The sequence below is a fragment of the Lepidochelys kempii genome, chromosome 8 (genome assembly GCF_965140285.1).
Source record: "Lepidochelys kempii isolate rLepKem1 chromosome 8, rLepKem1.hap1, whole genome shotgun sequence".
Classification (NCBI taxonomy): Eukaryota; Metazoa; Chordata; order Testudines; family Cheloniidae; genus Lepidochelys; species Lepidochelys kempii.
The window spans coordinates 8558376-8582383 of record NC_136387.1 but is presented as its reverse complement, the minus strand read 5'-3'; the positions used below and the strand labels follow the sequence as shown (position 1 = coordinate 8582383).

The following is a 24008-nucleotide window of genomic DNA, read 5'->3' as shown; positions in this document are numbered from 1 at the left end:
ACCAAAGTGACAGGTTTGCAGAATTTCCACCAGTGAACGGTCTTGTCTGAGCTTCCAACATCAGTGTTTGATGAGAACTACTGTATGTCACATGTACCATCACTCATTTTCTGATGTAATCTTTAGCCAGTATGAGGGTTTATAATTAGTAAGAAGTAATGAAAAGTTGCTTGTACGTTTCTATCTTTTAGCCGTGAAGAAAGTCATTTACTGCTGACATGGCCCTCCAGCTAAGCCCCCAATATCCCCCTCTTCTGGGTTATTGTCTCTTCTCCCTGATGCTGGATTCCTTCAGCAACAGCACTTTTTTTTTTTTTGTCCCATCACACCCTTCTTTAGCCTCTTGAGCAGTGGCATCGTTTCCTTCTACAACCCTCTTTCAGTAGGGCTGCATACACTACTCAGCAGGCAGCTGCCAGCAATAGCCTCTTTCCTCTCCCATGACTCCTTTTTATCCCCCAGCATGCCCCAGTTCTGATCACTTGACTCCTTGTCAGGTGACTACTCATTACCTGGACTTGGAGGCATGGCCAAAACTAGCACAGGTGCAGCTGAGCACTTAACAAGGCAACTTACCCTGTGACAACTCCACTGAAATTAGTCACCAAAAAGTATCTAATAGCCTTTTCCTGGCCTTAGCTCAGAACCAGTACTTTCCATCATCATCCTTCTCGACCTGTAAGCCACCTTTGACACTGTCTACCACAGTCTTATTTGTGATATCTTGTTCTTGCTTGGCTTCTGTGACTCAGACATCACCCGGTTCTGCTACCTCTCCAATATATCCTTCAGAGGATCCTTTCCAACCCCTAAAATTCAGTGGGAATTTTGTCCAAAGAGCGTCATCTTTGGTCACCTGTTCTTCTCCCCCTGCACCTTGACTCTGCACACTCTGATCTGCAAACACAAGATCAACTATAATCTCTATGCGGATGATTCTCAAATCTACCTTTCTACTCCAGACCTTTCACCTTCTGTCTAAACTAAAATCTCAGCCTGTTTCCCTGGCATGTCCTTGTAGATGTCCAGCCATCAGCTTAATCACAATGTAGGCAAAACGGAACTCCTGTTTTTCCCCCCAAAGTCCTCTGCTTCTTTCCCTCTTCTCTCAATCACCGTGGATAATACCACTACACTCCTTGTCACTCAGGCCCATAATCCGAGTGTCATCTTCAACTCAGCCCTCTCTAGATCCTCATCCAAGCCACATCTAAATCTTTCCAATTCTTTCTGCATAACATCCCTAAAATATAGCCTTTCCTATCCATCTGCACAGCTGAAACTCTTGTCCAGATTGTCGTAATCTCTTGTCTCGATTATGGTAACGGCCTCTATTCGATCCTTGACAAATGCAGTTTTGTGCTGCACAGATAACTTTCCTAGCTTGTTGCTTTGACCATGTCACCACTCTCTTTGCATTCCCCACTGTCTTCCCTTTCTATGTTGCATCAAATATAAACTACTTGTCTTCACTTTTAAGGCCCATTGCCCAATCCCCGGGCTATTTATCATAACTCACATGCTATTGAGATGTCAGCTTCCTCCTCCAATCAGCTAGTGATGCCAGCTGTCATCACCCACTTCTTCAGTTTTCAGAAGAGTCCATTGTGCTTTCTCCCATGCTGTTCCCCCTGCTTGGGAGGAGCTCCCTTTAAACAACCACAGTACTACCCCGTTGTCCTTCCTTAAATCCGTCCTTAAAACTCTCCTTTGCTGTGATGTCTACAAAATACTTGACAATGATTAGCTAATTTGCTGTGACCTCTGCCTAGCATGCTGGCCAATATTGTTTCATTATTTCCTTGTGCTGGTCTGCATTGAACTGTTGTATCTTGTCATTCCTTAGATTGCAAGCCCTGTGGTGAAGGGCTTTCTTTGTTCTTTGTTTATACAGTGTCTAACATAGGGGCCCTGGTTCATGACCAGGGGTCTTGGATGCTACCACAGTAGCCATAAATATAACATTCTGCATATTTTAGGGATCTGTAACATTTAATTCTAATGTTTACATTTTCTGGATTGCATTATCTGTTTTTTGTTTTTAATATATTAGTGGTATTGTAAATTTGGAGTGATGTCTGTTAATATTGTTTAAGCCCATCCCGATCATATCGTATCCTCAGTTAGCATACTTACTAGCAGAATCCCTTATGAGATAAATTTTTAGTACAGAACTTGGCAGAATCATTTTAACTATTACATTCCCATGAAGTGATTCCATGGTGGGATCAGATATTACAAGCAAACAATAGTTCGCTGCTTTAGAATATACATATGGGGAAGACTCAGCTGCATCCAAAATTGAACTTTATTGATGAATTATGAACTGAAAATTTGATTTCACTAGACTTTCGTCCAAAAATTTATCATAGGAAATTATGCTTTTGTTGACTGATTCATTAGGTTAAAACTGTGCTGCTTAGAGTTCCAGTATTGACAGCCCTTCTACTGTTGATTTACTGATGGAAAAATTGCCAGTTCTTAGCTATTTAATACTGTGGGGTTGGATTCCCTAAAGGGTTGTGCCCCTACAAATGCATTAGTGATACAGAGAGCTGCAGCAGGGAATGAAAAAAGAAAAGAATGAGACGGTTGAGATAAACTGGCAAGAAATTTTTACTTGTTCATGTCATATGTCCATTTCTCTCTGATAACTGTCCATTGCTCCTCTGTAGCAGACTCCTCTACAAATGCTTACTACCATTATGTAACCACATAAAATGTTGGTATATTAAGAGCAATTTACAGGAGCTGCTGCTGCCTCGGGGGAAACTTTTGAAAAACATATTAGCAATACATACTTGAGCTGGTTCTAATAGGAATTTTTGTTCTTGTATTTAAAGTTACAAGCCTTTGACATCACATTTGATTATAGAAAAGATTGCCTTGTTGCAAATAGAGAATTATGACTTAACTGCTTTAATTTTTTTCTTTATCCCTAAGAATAAGACAAAAGGATAAAACATACACATTTTCAGTAATAAGTGTTAATGCATCTTTATGGACTTGCTGTTGCCGTACAGTATGTGGTTCGCCACAGAAAATCCACTACTTGTAGAGTACTACAAATAAAAATTAAAAAATATTGAACTGCTAATACTAAACATAACGTTTTGATTACTAATATAATACTCAACAGAGACTTGCAGAGGATTTTTATAACAAGTACTTGTCCCTTTTTGAATCTTTATAGTGTTGAGACCTGGGAGATTTCTTTGGTTTTCAAAAGTTTTTGTTTGTTTTATATCTTGGAAATACCAGTAGTAATCAGATCTGTTCCTCTCTGGTTTTGCTGGAGCACTTTTTTCTAGAGGTCTTAGGCATTTTGAAATCACACCTTAGTGGAAGGAATAGTCACGTTGAATCTTTAAGACAAATATTTATCTTAAGTGCTAATAAGCCATTAGTCTTATAGCTATTGACAAAAACTAAGTTGAGTTGTCTGACTAAACTTCTCCGTCTGTTAACTGCTCAACTTTCATCCTCTTGTAGTGTTTCATTAGTTTTCCAGTAACCAGAATCTTCCAGAGTAGAAAAGACCAGGATTTATAGTGTGTGATGGGACAAATAGGTCCTACGCTGGCAAGGAGAGGGTTAAGGAGAGCATATGAACCCAGTTGGCCTCACCCTGCTATACCTGCATCAAATGTCAGGCATGGAGAGGGGAGTTAAAAGTAGGAGAGTAGGCCCAGTTGCAGACCAGAGACTGAGCTAGCTTGCTGGCCGGATAAGCCCTTGCTAGAATGGATGATCAGACCATGGGGGATTGGCAGAAGCTTAGACTGTGTGAAGATAAACCCTAAATAGAAGGGTGGTGCCCCTTGGATGACCCTGTTTTGTGTTGTGGCTCTTGAATTCCTTTGGACCTTAACACCCTGGAAGGGATGGAACTGAAGTGTGACTTGGCCAGAGAGCCAAAGCACTGCTACCTTGGATTTCATGGACACAGTCACATTCCAGCAGAGACCCACAGTTGGGTGAGTTGTGCCCTGACAGGCCACAAGGGGATGCCACAGTTGCAACCTGTCACAAATGTAAACAACAAGCAGAAACTTGACAAAAACCTTTCAGGTCTTTATACCATCATAAAGCAGCTCAAAAGGAAGGGGGGGCGGGGGAAAAGCACATTTTCCTTTTTGCAAGTCACCTTTAAGGGTGTGCTGTCTTTAGCTTCTGTTGTTACATATGTCGAGTTTCTAAAAGTAAGTTCAGTCAGCCAAGCTTCTTTCTACTTACTTTCTGTTAGGCACCTTTTCAGTAAAAGTAACGAATATTGGCAAATCTTCACCTTCGAAGCAGGTCGATAGCCTTTTTATTCAATAAGGTCGATAGCCTTTTTATTCAATAATACGTCTATTTTTTATACCTCAGACATACTTTACAACCTATTACAATACAATTGAAATGTTCCGCTGACTACATAGTAACATGTCAGCAAATATTCTAACTCCGTGTAATCTCTGTTGAATATTTTTTTTCCAATGGAAATGTCTTTCATTTGCTTTAAAGAACCTTATCCCAATATAGGCAGCAAAACATGGGATGCTAGCATTAAAACTAAAAGGGAATATTGTCACACTTTTTTTTACTCAAATCAGACTTGTAAAATGGTTAAGCTGGTATGGAAAGTCATTCAGACACATTGCCCAATTTTTAAAAAAAGCTATAAAATAAAACCACATTATTGATCAGAAATTTTAAAATAGCCATTTTTATTAAGACACACAAACTCTTCCTAGATCTGCTGCTTATAATTAAAATACTATTTCTGGTGCTGTGCTGACATTAGAGATGCCGGTAAACAAAGGCTATGGCAAGTTTAACTTATGACTGTTTTTAACACTTGCTTATTCTTGGAACAAAGGAGGAAATAAATTCTTGACAAATGGAATATTACAAAATTGGGTTTGGAAACAAGTTGTTTTCAAACTTCTAAGAGAATATAACAATTAAGAGCATGAAAGAGCCCTAGGTGGCAGATGGGATTGGTAACAAGATATACAGGTTCTGTTTCTGTGCTGCTCAAAAAGAAGGGGGCAAAGAAGGATTTCTGCCATCTTTGCATCATCCAAGATTCTGGACTGCTTCACATACTGAAATGGCCCCCCAGGCATAAGTTACAGAAACTTCAAGCAGCTCTAATTCACAGCAGCCCATGCTGAGCTGCCTGTGGGCTGTGGTACAGCCTAGAGTTCCCATAATACAATGTACTATTGGCCAAACCTAATCTGACATTCTTCCTGTGCTGGTGCTTGAGAGATGGGCTGCTTAAGATAGCCGTACGCTCTGACTGCACAGGGAGAATTCTCCCTGTCTCCCTCCCTTGTATAATTAGATTTTATAATCCCTATTCCATGATAAGATATCTTTGAGCTATAATGTATCTTAATTAAAACTATCTTTAGATAGGTTTTTTCCTAAGAAGCATTTTTATAAAAAAAAATTGATTTAAATTAAAAAAAACAAACATTGATTTTTATCCACCCTGATCTCAACAGAAACAATTGAGTGGATATGGAGAGTGTCAACCCTCTAGTGAAGGGTTTGAGACATTGCTGGGCAGCGGAGTCTGTAGTACAACTGTTCCGTGAATGGAATACATTAAGAATTTCAATCACCATTATAGTCTAGCACCTTCCACAAACATTAATGGCCTAATTTTCAGAGGTTTTAAGAACCTGAGATTCTGAATTGACTTCAGTGAGAATTGCTAGAGTGAGCACTTTTGAAAAATCGTGCCATAGAATCTGTCCAAGTAAATTAAACATTATATTACAGGAGGTGCTGGCAGTAATGTCTATAGTTAAAGTTGCCTGACACTTATCTTTATAAGACCTTTTCAGTTGCTTAAAGTTTTTGTTAAACTTTGACCATTCAGACAGAAATGTTTAATGCCAGGTGTCTGTATTTAAAAAAAAGAAAAACTTAAGTATGAGCTAAAACAGTTTAGCCCTTTCCAAGAATGAGATTAGGGAAAAAATACATTGTTTTGCCATGCTAAAATTCATCAGCATTTTCATCGAGAAGCTCTAGCATCTCCATGCTTTGGAGGAAGGGTGTGAAATTTTGGACTGGGAGTCAACCTGTTGTCATAAATGTGCCTTTTGATGTCCTGTGAAAAACTGCCCAAAATTTGGCCAAGTTGTTGGCTCCTAAAAAAATACATTTATACATGCTCAGTAGAGACTTGTGAGAGTTTGGTAGGTAAATTCTCCCAAGATTTCATCTGCACTGACCATGATTAAGGCTACAATTTATTTACATTTTTAGTAAAAGTCATGGACAGGTCATGGGCAAGAAACAAAAAATCACAGCCCATGACCTGTCCATGATTTATATCATAAATACCCCAGATTGAATTGGGGTGGGGGGCAGTAGAGGGCGGGGAAGTACGCGGGTGGGGGAGCACTTCGTCCACTGCCAGGACTGCTGCTTAGGTGGTTCCCAGGGCCAGCCGCATCGGTCGTTGCTTAGGTGGTCCCCGGGGCCTCCAGAGCAGCAGCCGGTGTGATGGGGCTGGGGTTGCTCCAACAGCGGCTGTTGTGGCTGACTGCAGGGCTACCTGACCGGCTGGCTGCAGAGACATTCCAGCAGTGGCCAGTGTGGCTGTCCCCAGGGCTGCCTGAGCAGCTGGTCCAGGGCCAGCTGCTTGGGACGCCCTGAAGTCAGCCACACTGGCTGCTGCAGAAGTCATGGAAGTCTCCGTCCGTGACTTCCGTGACAAACACTGAGCCCTAACCATGATCCTATTTGCCACCATACTGTGTTTGCACTGTCCTGGAGTGGTAGGAGTTGAGCAAGAATTTCCCTGCAATTGCTCCTCCTGGTAGCCAGGAGCAGCTGTGGCATTGGGCACCATATCTGAAAGCAGATTTTCTTCTGTACCTGCAGTGTTTCTCCTGTTGGTGCCCAGGCAGCAAAGCGAAATCAGCTTCTCTGGAATGGAAAGGAGTGAGAAAGTGGGTAGGGAAAGTTGCCCAATCCAGAAGGAATAGGACCTGGGTTGTAGGGAACTGGATAGGAGCTGAAGGTGGGGAGACAGGAGCCGGGGGTTGGATAGGTGCAATGGGAGATGGTATCCTTGTGTTCCAAGCCTGTCCCCAGTAGAGCATGGTCTCCTCCAGAACCCAGAAGTCTTGTCTCTAATCTTGTTCCATCAGGAAATATTTGTGAAACCCACTGGCAAAGTGTCTCTCATTCTCTTCTAGTGTCTGGTCCTCAGAACATAACAGCCTGCTACTGGTACCAGATAGTCCATTAGTCAGTGCACAGGATAGAGCATGCTCTGGGGATGAATCAAGGTTTTGTAGTGAATTATGCTGTTTTCTGTAGTACCCCTGCCTCATTTGTTTACAGAAATTGGAAGATACATAGTGAATGAAGTAGGATTACAGGTAGAGAAAGGATCACCTCATGATTAAGGAAGATGAGTCCCTTTCTGAAGAACTGGATTCTATTCCTGTCTCTGCAATGGAGTTCCTACGTGATGATGGGCAAGTCACTTAAACCAGACTTTTCACAGGTGGCCACTGAATGTCTGATGTTCATTTTCTGGATGACCAGTATGGTACAGCTGGTACCAAATTTGCAGATGTGCCAAGTACTCACAGTTGTGTGCTGAATAGGTATTTTACCTTTAAAAATGCTGAGCACTCTGAAAAATCAGGACCTAGGCATCTCAAGCTGAGCACCCAACATGACTGAACACTGACAATTTTGGCTTTAATCTCTGTGCTTCAGGTCCACAGCTGTAAAATGGGAATAACTAATATCACCCGGTTTCACCAGGGTGGTGTGAAGATAAATGGATTAATACCTGTGAAGCGCCTAGATACTACAGTGAACACATTAGGAAATTAATTTGTATTCAGCACAAGGTTTGGGTGGGATCTGTTTAGTAAAACCTGGGGCCACGCACTGAAAGATGATTAAAAAAAGATATTAAAAATTGAACTGCCCCTTCACAGATCGTTGTGCGATGGTTCTCGGGGTACTCAGGAGGATTCACTGTGAATCACCCCTGCTTCCAGCAAGGAGGAATCTGTGTGGTTGCTGGATGTCAGCTACCTGACACCACCAGCATTTCAGCCACTCAAGCTCTCTCCTCTGGACAATGTCTGTCCTAACTTCATCTTGTAGGTTAACAATAAGTGCACTCCAATCCCTTTGAATTGCATCCCTGTGATATACAGCCCCTGACACTGGCTACTCAGAAATTTCAGATCTTCTGCATCCAAAGGTGCAAGTGTACTGTACCCAGTTTTACCTTAAACCACACAGCAATTGTGAGCACGTAAGTAAACCTACTGTAGTTTTATTATAAGAGTGAATAAAGATATAACTAGAAATGAAAGAAAATGAATGGAAATAAAAGCTTTCAATACAAAATCATAGGATACAACCCTGGGTCTACACTTATCAATAGTTACCTTTCCTATATAATAAAGTAGGTTTTCCCCCAAAAGTTTAGTCTTTTGCAGAGCTAGCTGGTGTCACAAGAACCAAGACCCAAATGTTCATAAAAGCACCCAGGTTCCCCTAGACATTGCCTTAGTGAAAGGACCTAGAGTGCTTCTCTTCCTCCTGTGTTATACTGCAAATAGCCTTTTGTTTCTTCTCACAGCCAGGTTTAAGTTCAATCTGTAATGTTCCTTTTTCACCTCCAAGAGGTTTCAATTGTTTGGTTGTGCCTCTGATGGTTTTTCATGGATAGTTTTGGGAGGGAGCAATGCTAGTCAATGCTAGCCTTGCATTACCTGACCTGCTGATTAGGGAGGAGTGACAACTCCCTCCTGCTTGAGTGGGCCATCACTGTGGTACTTCTCCTCGTGGTGATTAATTTCTATTCCAAATCCATAAAGCATACTTTGAATATAAAAAAGTGTTCCTTAAATATTACCCATACACGCATATCACCAGGATATTGAGTCTTGACAAGTTATGAGCTTTCTGTAGATAACTCATATAATATCCCTTATGAATAAATACCCTCCAAGATACATGTTCGGTGTAAGGAGTTTGTCGGGTTTGAGGTTTGTTTACAAAGAAGAGGGGACCCTCTGTCAAGGGGATGTTTCTGTCTAAATAGGAGAACCACTGCAAATTATCAAGTGAAACAGGCAAAGAATGCATCATAGAACTGTTTGTCAATGTATTTTGATAATTGTAAATTAGTTTTACTGAGTTTCTTAAAGTACTAGTAACTGTACCGTGATGTGTATTTTGTAAAAATACTGTAAATAACAAGATCTCACTACAATGAGCCCTATTAAATTCTTTTTAGTGCTAATAAGTAAGGCTAAGATTTTGTCTCATATTTTTAGTAAAAGCCACGGACAGATCCCAGCAAAAAAAGAAAAATCCACAGAAGCTGTGACCCGTCCGTGACTTTTACTAAAAATATCCGGGACAAAATGGGGATCTGCGAGCCCCCACACCATCTGAAGTGGGGCAGTGGCCTTCATGAGCCGCCTGAAGCGGGGCAGCTGTGGGGTACCCCTTCCTCCAGCAGCTCTGGAGGTCCCTCCCACTACCTGTGGGGGTTGGGAGCTGCGGGGTGCCCTTGCCACCACTAGCTCCCAGGGACCTCACCCCCCCTGGCGGCCGGGAGCTCGGGGGTTCCCCTGATACCCGCGGAAGCCAGGAACTCAGGGGGCAGCAAGAGGCGGCGAGGGTACTCCACAGCTCCCTGCCTCCATGGGTGGCAGGGGACTCTGCAGCTCCTGACCATCGCAGGCTGAAGCCACGGAGCCATGTAACTTCCACCGACCTCCGTGACAAAATCGTAGCCTTACTTATAATTATCTATTTCCTGAGCCTTTTAAGTTGATGAGTGGAAGTTTACTGATAAGCCCAGTAAGCAGAATGTAGGCCCTTGCTAGTTAAGGGGTAGTTGTTGTTGTTGTTGCATGCTATCGGGATTGACTGCTCTATTTTAGTTGTCTTCCTCCCCGCTAATCTTTAAGAAATAATAAAATGAGTAGAACAAAAGATTGAAGAGAGCCCCCATCTGCTGCTGCCTCTCCAGTAACTGGACTCTTTACGTGCTGGAAGTTTTTCCAGGATTTTGGGGACTTATTTTGTTTGTTGAGTTAAGGAAAATAAAAGTAGGTTGAAGAATCATTGTCTAGTAAAGATAAATAGAATGAAGTAAAGGGCTGTTCATTTATGTTGTGGCATATTCTTAACCTCTTCCTTGGCAACAAATATTGTTAGGGAGGGGGCTTCTTAGACACTGTCCTATTAAATTCCCTTAGTATGTGGCTCCCTTGAAAGGGAATGAATGCATCCACCCTTCATTGCTTTTCAGTGACTATTTATTTGAAAACTAAAAGGGGGGATGGGACTCGAAAGGGGGCCCTAAACTACTTGCAAACCCTCTCTGGGGAGGTTTCACAGCTGTTTCCCCTGCCTGTCTCTGCAATGCATTAAGAGCATTCTCCATTAGGGAGACTATACTGGCACAGACTATACTGGCCATAGCAAACCTGTAGTTTAGATGTAGCCTACGCTGATGCAAAGGGTTTTTCTGTTTGTGTAGTAACACCACTTGCCTGAGCAATGGTAGCTGCATTAACAGAAGTATTCTTCCATTGACATATCTGTCTCTGCACTCGGGGTTAGGTTAAATCTAAATCTTCCCATAACTCTTCTTTTTAAAACACTCTGTTGTTCCTGTTCGGTGGGCCTTCCTGTACTTACGGTTTAGATGGTGGGCTTCTTGAAGCAGAAACTGCTATATTTTTGTGTTGTAAAAGAGCAGAGAGTACTATTGGCACTTGACAAATAGCTAATAATGATATTGCATGGGATGGCTCCATGCACATTTTGAGAAATGGTATATAAATTCTCTGGTAAACTACTTGACTTGATTTACGCTGTGTGCCATGGAAAATTTTGCAGTACTTTGAAACTTCTGCATAATCTTCAAGTAACTTCAGAAAGTATCTTTTTAATTAAAATCAGTTCAGTATTTTTGTAGCTTGTTTTGGAAATAAAATAAGCTCGTATTGTTTTGAGTTTATGCTAACAAAAAATGATTTTGTGCACCTTAATGGGGATGGGGTTGGGGGAAGCTAGATAAACCTAGGACAGTGGTTCTCAATTTATTTACCATTGTGGGCCACATCCAATAATTCCTGTATGGCCCTGAGGATGTCACGTGGGCTGTAGCTCTGTGCTGATTGAGCCGCAGGTTGAGAACCACTGGACTACGATGTAGTGTGGGATTTTGAAACCAAAGAGGATGTGCTTCTCTTTCTTTCCTCCTTGGGGAAGGAGCGGTGAGGGGGGCACTAGCAGTTTAGCATTTTCTTGAGGAGCGAGTGTTTCTTGACACAGCTGATCTACAGTTCCCTTCCCTAAATACACACCAATGGATGTAATAAAAATGGATAAGTACCTTAGTCATGTTTGTGTTAAAATTAATAAGCAGCAAAGTAGTTAAGTGTTGGGTTTGTTTATTTATTTTTTAATTTTCATTGAAAGATTTCAGTGTTAACACCTGTTGAGATGGATGAAAGAACTCCTGCATCACTTTAAATTATCTTTTCATATTTAGGCAGGCAATATGTAATGGTTCAGATTTGAAAAGGTACTTTTGCAAACATAAATGAATTAAACAAAACAAAAGCTTAACCCTTCCGTGGCATGGTGGATACTGTGGCCATTCGTAAATTGCAGAAAAAACAGGGTTCTGGTAACTTTTGTGTATTAATGTTTCTCTTCCCATTTCACTTAACAGTTTCTCATAGTAACTATTGTTGCTAATAATTCTTGAAAATACATTATGAATAAGTGCAAACATCTTCGTTATTCTAAATAGTATCAGCCAGTTCAGAAAATTGCATAACATAATGCTGTTTGAAATGTAGGCCTGTCCTTTTCTTTGAACCACTTAATACTTTAATACTTAATAAAGTAGACTGCTTATCAGTGGATTCAGGATTTTTAACATAATAAAAAATAACACAAAAAAATGGAAGCAGGTAAAAGGCAGGGATGTTGGTGTCAGCACAACTGTATGTGCTGAGTAGTAGTTAAACCTAAGAGAACAAGACGACAACTCTTGCGTTGTCTTGTTTAAACATATTCCTATTTATACAAGCCAAAATACTGAGGAACTTTCTAATCCTGCATTCTGTAACAAGAGAGTTTCACTGCATTCTAGCAAGACCCTGGCTGTAGCAGGCTTTCTGGGTTTGATTGGAGGGTTTGCATGTGGTGCGAGGATTCATGAACATTGGTTCATCTTTGTGAACCCACCCATCCTCAGGATGATGTCTTCCCAATTCTTTTACGTTGTGCCTGCAGGTCATCTTAGGTCTGGTCTAAACACACAATTTTCACCAATTTAACTAAATATGATGATCCAGTTTAGTTAGCAAATTAAGTTAAATCAGTATCAGAAATTCAAAAACAGATTTTCAAAGCATCCACACAAGGGGTTTGCACCAATTTTATTAAATTGAGTTGCATACAATTGGTGCAATTTTTGTATGGAGACTGGGCCACCTTCTGCTATTGTTAGAAGTTGCAGTAGCCTGTGTTCTTTTAGGCCGGACTGTCTGTCTCTCTTCCCCTCCCCCCGGTGAAGTTTGTGACATGACAGAAAAAGTGTTGCCTCAGACTGAAGAGTTGGATAGTACATGTAGTTAACATGACATACTCTCCATATAGAAGTAGTTCTTTAAAAGAAGAATCTCTATCTAGAGTAAAGGTAATATGTTTGTTAAATAGAATAATATAGCAAAGTGGTATTTTTCTGTTCATTTCAACAGGAATGCCCAAAGAAAAGTACGATCCACCTGATCCACGGAGGATGTACACAATTATGTCCTCAGAGGAAGCAGCCAATGGAAAGAAGTCAAATTGGGCAGAGTTGGAAATAAGTGGTAAGAAATGGAGGAATACTGGTTATGTGGTGAAATGAGGATTTGATTTAAAATTTGAATACTTCTACTAGCCATCAGATAAACTTTTATCTGATAGATATTCCCTCACAAGTAAGCAGGGTTGGGCTACATAGGCTTGGTATTTGAATAGGAAACCTAAGGAACACTAAGGAGTTACAGGAAGTTGTGGTGTTTATTAATTAGGATGCATTCTTCCTTCTAGTAAACTGATGCCCAACATGGTACTGGGAAATGCTGTGCAGCAGTAGATCTCTACAAATAGGAGATAAAACTAAGGTTGTGACCGCTTTGGGTCATTAAAGATTCCTGGGCACTTTACATACATGTTAAAAGTGTTTCAATCTGGTGCCTTGACCAAAATTGGGCAATTGCATTCTACCTGCTTGAATTTTAGGTTAGCTAAATTACGTTGTTTCCTCTCCTAAACTGTTTTATGATAGTGCTGTTTGACAGGTCACAGCTGCTGCATTTGAATGGCTGATAAGGTATTCCTGTACATACTTAATATTTCCAGTTAAAGGACTTGATCCTGCATCCCTTACTTGAAGTCAGTTGGAGTACACAGGAATGACTTAAGTGTTTGAGGGCCTGATTCAGGAAAGCACTTTAGCATGTGATTAAGTGTTTTCCTGACTAGAGGCGCTCTCCTCAATTAGGGCCTGAGTAAGTGTTGTCAGGTCAGACTCTGCCACCAAAATTATAGTACCTTTTTACTGCATATAGTTGCATTTGTAAAGCACTTCAGGATCTCTTGGAATGAAAAATGCTATACAGATGTAAAATTATTGTGCTGGAGCGAGTCATAACAGCGTAGTTAATGTTGATGTAGAAGGTTAAGTTACTAGGAGCTTTTAAACCTTTGTTTTATGAAAAGTTACAATAATGGCAGAAAACAAAACAAAATGTAAACTTTGAGTTCTGTTTGAATTTTTCATGCTGGTTTGATACAGCAGATTCAAAAATTACCAGCACCCCCCTTTTTAAATTTTTTCACTGGATTGTTTTATCTTTTTCAGACCCTTTTGCAAGAAATAGAAAACTCTAGCATCTGTGTTTTGGTCTACATGTTTCTCTGTATGTGCAGATTAATCCAATATCAGTTATTGTTTGTCTCTCAGTTGATCACTTTTTCTCCATAACTGAAAAGAAATGTGCTGAGATGTACTTGCCATCTTTAGCAGTAATAATATAACAGGTCCCATAAGCAAAATCTTCCTCATGTGCGACTATGATTACACAACAGTTTTTCCACTAGAGATCAGTCTACGGTACACTACAAACGTTTGTAGTCTAGAATAAACTATTTAGCAGTATCCAGATTAGTCTTTACAAAGGTGTTAACTCAGAGTTAATTGACAATCAGTCAATTCAAGGTTTTATGTATAAATAGATATAGATGCACATAAAATATACTTGTAGACAAGCCCTGTGTGTGACACTATCCCACCAGTCCCTTGTAGCCGAAGGGAAAATTCTGAGTTGACCAAGAGGAGACCATGAGTTGAAATCTCATCTGTACTGGCTGCGGTTTATATTCCATGCACTGTTCTATACTGTCAGTTGAATTTACCTGGAAATCAGTATTGAAAGTTTAAAATATGTGTTAAAAAAATTCAGTGTGTTTTCCTTGTAACTTGTCTGTCTTTATGTACCTCCATGTAGCTAGGATTTTTATTCCTGGCAGGAAAAATGTTCAAATTAAGCTGAATAACGTGACCCTTCTTTCCCTCCACTCACCCAATGCCAGTGGTGAAAATTCTGGACACACTTAAATAAAATAAAGAAATAAAAGTTAAAGGAGGGAAAAATACCATTTTATCTCGGTTCAGCTTTTCGTAGGAGGAAGAGAGTTTAAAAAAAAAAAAAAAAAGGTACTGAGCAAATACATTTGGAGTATAATTATTTAAATGGAAAGAGTGTTTAACATTGGCTCATAGATGACTAAATAGACTATAAAAAGTCTGTTAAATGCTAATGAGCCTATTTTGCCTCTGAGGAAATGATGTTCTGATTTTCCTGCAGTTCTCTTGATACAGTCTAGATGGTCTTTCTGATTGAAGGGTGGGAAGTCAGCCTTGCACGAGAAATGTCTCTAATGGTGTCCCTTATGATACTTCAAGTTCCTGCCATATGGAGGGGTAGATTGCTTGACTTTTTAAAATGAATCAACATTAATATCCTCCATTTTACAGAAAATAGGTGTGCTTCTTGAGCCCATGGCCATAGCCAGTACAGCTTTTAATAGAGTGCAGTTTGGGGACACGTGTTCTAAAGTTACTGTTATAGTTACAACAGGAATAGCACTGTTGAACACCAGAAGAAGCTGCTTGCTCTTCTTTGTTGAACTAATGGCATGAAAGAAAGCCTTTTTATTTAGAAGATGGTGTGTGAATAAGGGCAGACCGCAGAGAACCCTCTTCCCCTTCAAAGCAAGAGCACTAAAACTTAAAAGGTCAATTAAAAAGTGCAGTGTTTCACTTGAAAAACACATGTAAAATACTCAATGCATGATCAGTTCATAAATCTGTAAATTGCTTTATGTAGCACTTTCAGAAAGGAAGAGGATGTCCAAGGCTTAAAGCATGGGCCCAAAAATGTCGAAAGATCACAGGCAAGAAAATTTAAAGGAAAATGTATTTGTGCCATCAAAATGTCATGCAATTAGAGGGGAGTACCTTCTATGTAATCTTTCATTTTTAACCATATTGCAGAAAACTCTAAACACTGTTCAAATAAGATGTCATAAAATACTCATTTAATGCTAAAATCAGATGTTTGAAATGTCCAAAGTTATTTTTATTTTACTCCTGTGTTTCTCTTACAGGGAAAGTAAGAAGCTTAAGTTCATCTTTATGGTCACTGACCCATTTGACAGCTTTGCATCTCAGTGACAATTCCTTATCCCGTATTCCTTCAGACATTGCCAAGCTTCACAATCTGGTATATCTGGACCTGTCCTCTAATAAAATCCGTAGTTTACCAGCAGAACTCGGAAACATGGTGTCACTCAGGTATGGAAATTGAATTTTATGTTCATCTGAGACCCCAGCGGAAATCAGTTTCAGGTTTTGGCATGATTCTGTTCTGTAGCTAACCTAAGCCAATATAAACAGTTTTTCTTAATGGTTGGAGTTGTAACTACAGCCCTAGCACTCTTATCTTTGCCCTGATCCCCAGTTGCTCCATGCAGGAGTGCACAGTGAGCTCCTACAGAGCTGAGCATGGTGGCATGCACCTTGCATGGCATTGCTAAATCAGGTTCGTTCTCTCTCACACACCAAACCCCCCCTCCCCAAATCCTTATGCAGGGGTCCTGCTCTTGAAGAATTGTTGACACCCACAGAGTTGGTGCATGAATTGCCCCTTAATTCATGGCAAGAGGAAAAAAGGGGCCCTAGGCACTATAGTAATACAAATATTACATAATAATAATAAGAGCAGACTAAACATTTCTAAATAAAGGTAATCAAAGAAAGTTAGTGGCTGTTCATCTTAAATTACTACTCTAAGAATTTAATTTTATGACCATAGTTTTATAACACCCAAAAGATTTGCATAGCAACAGATATCTTGGGGGGGGGCGTTCTCCTTTAGCTAGCCAGGTGGATTTTTATGCTTTCAGGTTGAAAGGTGTAGAAGAGTCACAAGGCTAGGGATAGAATAAGTTAATTAACAAATTCTTTTTGGAAGTAAAACATATTAATGTTATAGCTAGTTGGATTTAACTGGGGCCACAGTATTTAATTTTGTTAATGGAGTCCTCTTCTTCGATGGTGGTGGGGAAGGGCAAGTATTATGGGCAGATTTCTCTTGCCCTTAAAGGGTAATATTGCCAATGTATAAACAACCTCTGTGAAGTACTGTATGTGGGATTATCGTACAGTACCAGTGTTTGACTCCCAGACTTTCAAAGTACAGTTGCGTTTTTAACTGTTTTGAAGTCAACCACAGTTAATTTTGTTAAATCTAAAAACCCGAAAATATTGAGACTTCATATAAACTTTATTTAAAAAAGAACTTGACTGTCACCATAGCTTTTATATTACACCTGCATTGGGATGATAGGCTAGGTTGCACCTTGAGATACTAATAATTGTATTTTCCTCATCTTTGGAAAAATTCCACCCTATTGAAAAAATTAAACTAGTTGATTAAAATTGAAAGTAAGCTATCAATAAATTCTAGAGTAGTTAAGCTCTTAAAACTATTATTTATTGTGGGCCCTATTTAACAGTCGGAATTCAGCCTGCGTAAGAAATACTGATAGTGCCTTACATCATTTTCCCCCAAAACTCTGAGATGATTTTTTTTTGGTTTGTTTTACCCCTACCACCTTTGCCCTAATTACAGTTACTAATAATAATTTCCCCCTACCCTGCTGTCATTCAGTATCATCACCTACTCATCTTAAACTTACTGAAACATTTTGAGATTCACCTTGTGAATTAATTAGTGTTCCTTTCTCTTCATAAAGCCCTTTTCCTTTTAAAAATTAATGCACATTATGTTCTTGTGCAAATGATGTTAGCATAGCACTGTGCAGAATAGTGCATGCAGATATTGTGCAAACTTTCCTAACATTTTCCCAATGTACTCCAATCCTGATTCTACAAAATTCCAGCTATCCCTGTCTTGAGCCTCTTTTGAGCAGAGAATATAAAATCTTGTTCTGGCTGCAAAATGTGCACTAACAAACTAGGATCAGACCACCAATCTACTTTCCATTTGTGACAAGCATAATATTTGAATCCTGATCTATAGACACGAAAGGCATTAAAAGTGCATTCACCCACTGCGCACACACTATCCTCAGTAACTGCAGCTGATCCATGATTTTTTCCCACTGGGGTTAAAGTGAAGAACAGTCCGTAAGTGCTTCCTACATGATAGTGCTCTGCAGCTCTCAATCCCATAGTTGTTTTGTGTTTCCTGCTGACTGCTACTGCACTCTCCTCGAAGTTTGTGTTATAATTTCCAGACTAACAGAGTAACTTCAGCTTTGAATATCGCCAGTATTATGGACCAGAGAAATATTGTGTACTGAAACTCCCTAGAATCTCTTTTAGAGTCAATAAACAGCTCCTTCAACTTCCCTTTCTGGGAACTCTTTTTATAAAGGGCATAGCTTGTCTAAGATCCAAAGTCATTGAAACAAATTTTGTATGCATGTGACAGGGCAACACAATGGGAGACAGTGAACCAGCTAATGGAGAATGATCAAGTTGCCAATCTTTGGAGAGAGGAAAAAAAACTATCTCAAATTTTTCTCCAACACAACTGGGGAAAGATTTCAGGGAGCTTAAATTCTTTTGATTTGTTTGGAAGGACTAGTTTGACTTGCTATGATCCTCTGTGCTGCTTAAAGGGAGCTCTTTGACACCAAAGAGCATTAACCAAGATGAGATTAAACTAGACAACTATCCTTATTCACTGTGAACTAGGGAAAAAAACCTTAGTGATTGCTTCAGCTATGCCACTCTCCAAATTTAACATTTTTCTTCAACAATTTATGAAAACTGTACTTTATTTGTTAGTGGAATTGTAATCTATACCTAGAATGAATCCCGGTGAGCACCTTGAACCAAGAGCTCACCCATCCCTTAAGAGTTCTGCAGAGTTCTCAAAAGCACTTAGACGAAAAGATACCTTCATAAAGAAAAATGTATTAGTTGTCCTTTAGGGTCATGTAGAATATTATTCCCAACCATGTAGTAGTCCAGTGGTTTTCAACCTGTGGTCTGTGAATTCCTGGAGGTCTGCAGATTATGTCAAAGGTGTCCCTGAAAGGTGACTATGAAAATGAAGTTTCAGACTCCAGAAAAGGCATTCAGTTTTTTCTGATCAATCAAAACTATGTGAACACCTCTCCCTACAGATGAAAACCTGGAATTGTTGGCGTTCTCATAGAAGCCCTCAGTTTAGCGTCCTTTCTCCCGCTGTGTCAAATGTCGTGCTGAGCCAAGCATGTGCAACATTTGTAGTTGAATTCTGTTCAGTCAGTTTTCAGTCTACGGATTCTATAGTAGGGGTCCACAGACTACAGAATTTCCAAAGGGGTCTGCACCTCCTTTTGAAATATTTTAGGGGTCTTCAAATGAAAAAGGCTGACAAACAGCCTTTTTGTGGTAGTCAAATAAATTTGACCACAAATTTGACTACAAATTTGTGGTAGTCAAATAAAGCTTGAATGACTTAGTCTGGTGGTGGGAAGTTGGTAGGGTTTTTGTTTCTAAATCTCTTTCTCTCTCCCTCCCCCTCCCCACTCCCCAAGCAGTATATGTTACTGCCTGGAAATCTAGGAATGGAGTAGGTGGACCCATGGTTTTTTCCTCCTAAAATGTCTACTTTTATCTATGCTCTTTTTAAATCTTGCAAGGAATGGCTAGGGAATTCTAGTCTGGCAGAATCAGATGGGTAACTCTTATGTAAGGCTTATGCAGTCTTATGTAATGATTGTGACTGTATCACAGATTTTAACTTTATACCTAAATTGGACGATTTTAGGGCTGGTCTACAATGAAAAATTATTGGCATAGCTATATCTCTAAGGGGTATGAAAAATTTACATCCCTGAGAAACGTAGTTAAGATGACTTGACCCCCGATGTAGACAGCGCTAGGCTGATAAGTGAACAAAAGACGTCTTCTAACTACTGCCCCTCAGGGAGGTGTATTATCCACAGTGATGGGAGAACCCCTCTCGTTGCTGTAGTAAGTGTTTACGCTGAAGCACTGCAGCACTAAGCTGTAGCATTTTAAGTGTAGACATAGGAGTAAGCAAAAGGCATGTTATCAAATTCAATTTCTCTTCCCCTGTTGGTTGGGCTGTTGGGACCTGCCAACTTCTATTTCTCCCAAGTAAGAAGGCATACACAGTATCTCAACAGTAATATTGTAAAAATAAATAATAGAATATTACTTTTTATAGGCCAGAAGCACAGTTAATTTAATGGATTTTTTTATGTGCCTGATAGCCTTCACATAATATATCAACGGATATCTAACTTCTGTTGACAAAGCAGTGAATTATTTTGAAAAACAAAAGTTAATTGGAAAATTATAGTTTGCTGTGATGTGTTAAAAGAGAGAAAGAGGGTTAGCAGCATGCTAACATGGTAATATAATAGCCATAATCGTACTGGAACTTTTTTTTTGTTCTTGGTTTTATTTTAATGGCTATAATCTTATTTTCTTAATTTTCCTTTAAACTTAACTCAGCCATTTATGGTCCAGCTTGTCACAACTGTAATTGCTTAATTTCTTATAATTCCTTAATATTTTAATTATCACTAACCTTTAAAAAAATTATGACCATGTAGGTGGACTCTCCACCCCCACTATCTTCTGCTCGGTACTTAAGACTTAAATGAGCTTTTTTTTTTTTAGTGTGTGCAGCAAGATGTCCCTAATCCTTGCTGACTGTTTAGTCTTCCAATTTTTCCAAGTAGTGGCGTGCTAGTTTCTTTCTTATAGTGAAACTGTTTCAGCAATAAACAGTTGATCACAAATACTGTTTTACTTCCCACTTCATATTATTCTGATTTTTGCCCACAGGGAACTCCATTTAAATAACAACCTGTTACGGGTTCTACCATTTGAGCTGGGAAAACTATTTCAGTTACAGACATTAGGTCTGAAAGGTATGACTTTTTTACCTACGTTTTATGTTTTGATCTCATTCTTGAGCCACAGCTGTTTTAAGCTACAAATTTTATGAAATGTTACCAAATAGCAGCTGTTGGTTTAGGAATTTATTCTTCTCTTTTATAAATATATTGAGATTTAATGAATCTGGCCCAAAAAAAGAATGAAAAGTCAAGTTCATTTTCTGGTTGCCTACATGGAAGTTAGATATAGCTTTTGATTAAATCTGGCCTAATTGAACTTACACTGCAGTTATGGAACTCCTTCTTCTCCAAAAGGGGGATCAACTGGATACCTTTTTTAGGATTTTGTACTGCTCGTGATCACCATAGTATCTGACTGCAAATAGCAATTTAAAATTGATTTTCAAAATTTTGGGGCCAATACTGTAAGTGTTTGGCATGTAGATCTACTGACTTCAGTGGGAGTTGTGTGAATGAAAGGCTTGCAAGATCAGGCTCTTTCTACTGAGTATGATGCCTATAAACTGCATTAAATCTCAAAAGCCTAATATTTATTATGATTGGAAAATTTTACTGTCCTCTATTTGTGTGAACTTTTAGCATTTGATTAAGTAGAGTAGCCCCCTTAATTAATCAGGCCAGATTTTCTGAGATTTGGCAGAAAGATACCATATTCTAGTGGTAGATGTCCAGCAGGAAATCCTTTTGGCCTAGGGGAGGCCACTCTCTTATGAAATAAAACTGGTGGAGATTGCTCCTGCATCAGACCTACTCCCACCACCATTATAAGTGTGTTTGGAGAGGGGCAGGATGTGACAGAGCAAAACTTCACCATGACAGTCCTCCACTAGTGTAGGGTCTATTAGATCCAGTGATGAAAATTAGAGCTGCCCTTCTAGTACTCAGTTACAGAAGAGAAAGTAAGTGTTTGCAGGAATGGAAAATTGAAATAGTTCTCACTGTTCTGCAGTCATATATCCAAGACTTTAAATACCCCCCCCCCACACACACACACATACTCACACACTCTCACACGCATCATTTTTCTGGTTTAATTTTACCTTTTGTAAACCTGTTTGCAGGAAATCCACTTACACAGGATTTACTGAACCTCTACCAGGAACCGGATGGAACACGAAGGCTCCTAAATTATTTGCTTGATAATTTGGCAGGTACTGCAAAAAGAAGTAAGTGATCATTCCTGAAATATTTATTTATGCCATTTAAAATAAATACGACTACTTTACTTTGTGTATGTTTTTTTTTTTTTTTTTAAATGTTCTAATAGTTTCAACAGAACAACCACCTCCAAGATCTTGGATTATGTTGCGGGAACCAGACCGAACAAGACCAACAGGTAGCATTGCAATGACTCTTTATAGATTTTTTTTCCCCTCCCCCCATCTAAAATCACTTCACCATTACCATCTGCTGAAGTATTTCTTTTTGATACTTAAACTAAAACATCTCCTACTCACTGATGGTAGCCAGCGTAGGCATTCCTACATCAAAGAGCACATTTGTTGAGGAATTAGCCACTTTTTACTTTTTTCTTAGCTACCTTTATCTTTAATTGGATGACTCACAACTAGAGTTGAACTAGTTATTCAAGTATTTTAAAAGTAGCTGATCAATTGTAAAATATTAATTGAATGATTGTTGAAGAATCCAGGAACAGCAGAAAAGTTCCCCCTGATTTTCAACAAATGTAGAATAAAAAAAATATCCTGGACAATCAGAGAATATTTATATTTAAAACTTGTAGCCCCAAAGAAAATCTGCGGAATTGCGCTTTACTAGTTAGCTTAATTCTCAGTATAAACTGCCTTTGTCTGCTATTCACCATTTATATCAGCAACATATGGAGGTTTTTTTAGTAACCTGTTAACAATGAGTGCTGTATGCCCAGACAAAAGGAGTGGCTGGTTATTTTAGAGAGAACATGTGATGCATTTTTCTGTAGGGTCAGCTGTTAAGCTATATATTTGAGTTAAAGCACTTGAAGTGGAAAAATGAAGAATGTAATTGTGTTTTTTAGTAAAATATATCAGTAATTTAAATTATTGTTCTGCAGCCTTGTTTTCTGTCATGTGTTACAACGTACTTTGTGATAAATATGCCACCCGACAGTTATATGGCTATTGTCCATCATGGGCACTGAACTGGGAGTACAGAAAAAAAGCCATTATGCAGGAAATCTTGAATTGCAATGCTGACATCATAAGTCTTCAGGTAAATGATAAATTTATTTTTTCTTTTGTGTTCGCTTGTATTGACTCTTGTACATTACATTCATTAAAGTAAACTTTATTGTAAAGCAATGTGTTGTAATTTAGAACACTTATTCATTGCTTGACATCAAAAGAATGCTTTTCAACCTACACAGTTAGAACACTAACCAGCAGCTGCTGATCAGAGAAATGTGTTGGTGTGTGTATATATAATCTGACGCATGTTCAAATAAAAGGCATGAGATAATCATATCTGGGGATTACAGAAATTTATTTATATCTCTTGCCTTAAAATAGCAGTATGGCTGTCTTATGCGTACGTTCCTTGATTTATCTAATTTTTTGAGTTTCCAAAAGCCAGTTTGGAGGTGACTTATACTTTCTTCTAAAAGAGGCTAAATAATATAGAAGTTACACCAGTCTTCTGTACTCTGGTGGTGCTAAACAAATACAGCGTGCTGTCTTATAACTTTACAGGAGGTCGAAACTGAACAGTACTACAGTTTTTTCCTGGCAGAACTGAAGGAGCGTGGCTATAATGGGTTCTTCAGTCCAAAATCTAGAGCTAGGACAATGTCAGAACAGGAAAGAAAACATGTTGATGGTTGTGCAATATTTTTCAAGACAGAAAAGTAAGTGTGTTTCATAAAACCTTCTGTTGTGCCGGTTTCCTTTTGCACAATTCTTCTGGGTCAAATTTAGGCCCTAAATTGCTGTGACAAAGAAGTGTGTCTTTGTGTGGGACTCCTATTCTAACATTGTTGGGGATAATGGGAGGAGTTCATACTCCTTGGGGCCTTTTTAGCCAGAGCTAAACACTTTTTTTGCATATCTGCCCCTTACGTGGCAACTCCATATTTTGTACAAAGTATTCCTACCTCTAGAAGGAATACTCTGCACAAGAGGTACTGTGTTGGGCACGACTAGTCTGAGAAAAGCCCATATTAACAAAGATCTTTTAATGTTTTGTTGTATGAAAGCGAAAAAACACTAACAAATAAAAAGAAATATAAAGGCAAGTACAATACAAGTATCATGAAATATTTTGTATTTATTCACTGCTGATGGTGTAAAAAAGCTCAGAAAAAACCCCAAAGCATAGGAAAAAATAAACAAAAAATAGGAAACATGGGAAATGTGACATGTAGAACACACACTTCAGGCAAAAGAAATGTCCATCATAAAACAGTGATACCTGTCTAGCTCTTCAGCTGCTTTTGCAATGCTAATCTGAGATATCTTCATGCTGAAGGTAAA

At 39.1% G+C, this 24008-nt stretch overlaps 1 protein-coding gene across 7 annotated transcripts in view; it reads left to right on the top strand.

Moving 5' to 3' along the window:
* Window positions 1–24008, top strand: part of CNOT6 (CCR4-NOT transcription complex subunit 6) — a 51757-nt gene that overhangs the window by 15729 nt on the left and 12020 nt on the right. For all 7 annotated transcript variants that reach the window (XM_073355412.1, XM_073355410.1, XM_073355411.1 and 4 more), the window contains 7 exons: window positions 12780–12893; window positions 15739–15925; window positions 20468–20553; window positions 21603–21707; window positions 21809–21877; window positions 22595–22752; window positions 23229–23383. In XM_073355412.1, the coding sequence (XP_073211513.1) occupies window positions 12782–12893; window positions 15739–15925; window positions 20468–20553; window positions 21603–21707; window positions 21809–21877; window positions 22595–22752; window positions 23229–23383 (872 nt within the window). In that variant the 5' untranslated portion in view covers window positions 12780–12781. The remainder of the gene's footprint in view (window positions 1–12779; window positions 12894–15738; window positions 15926–20467; window positions 20554–21602; window positions 21708–21808; window positions 21878–22594; window positions 22753–23228; window positions 23384–24008) is intronic.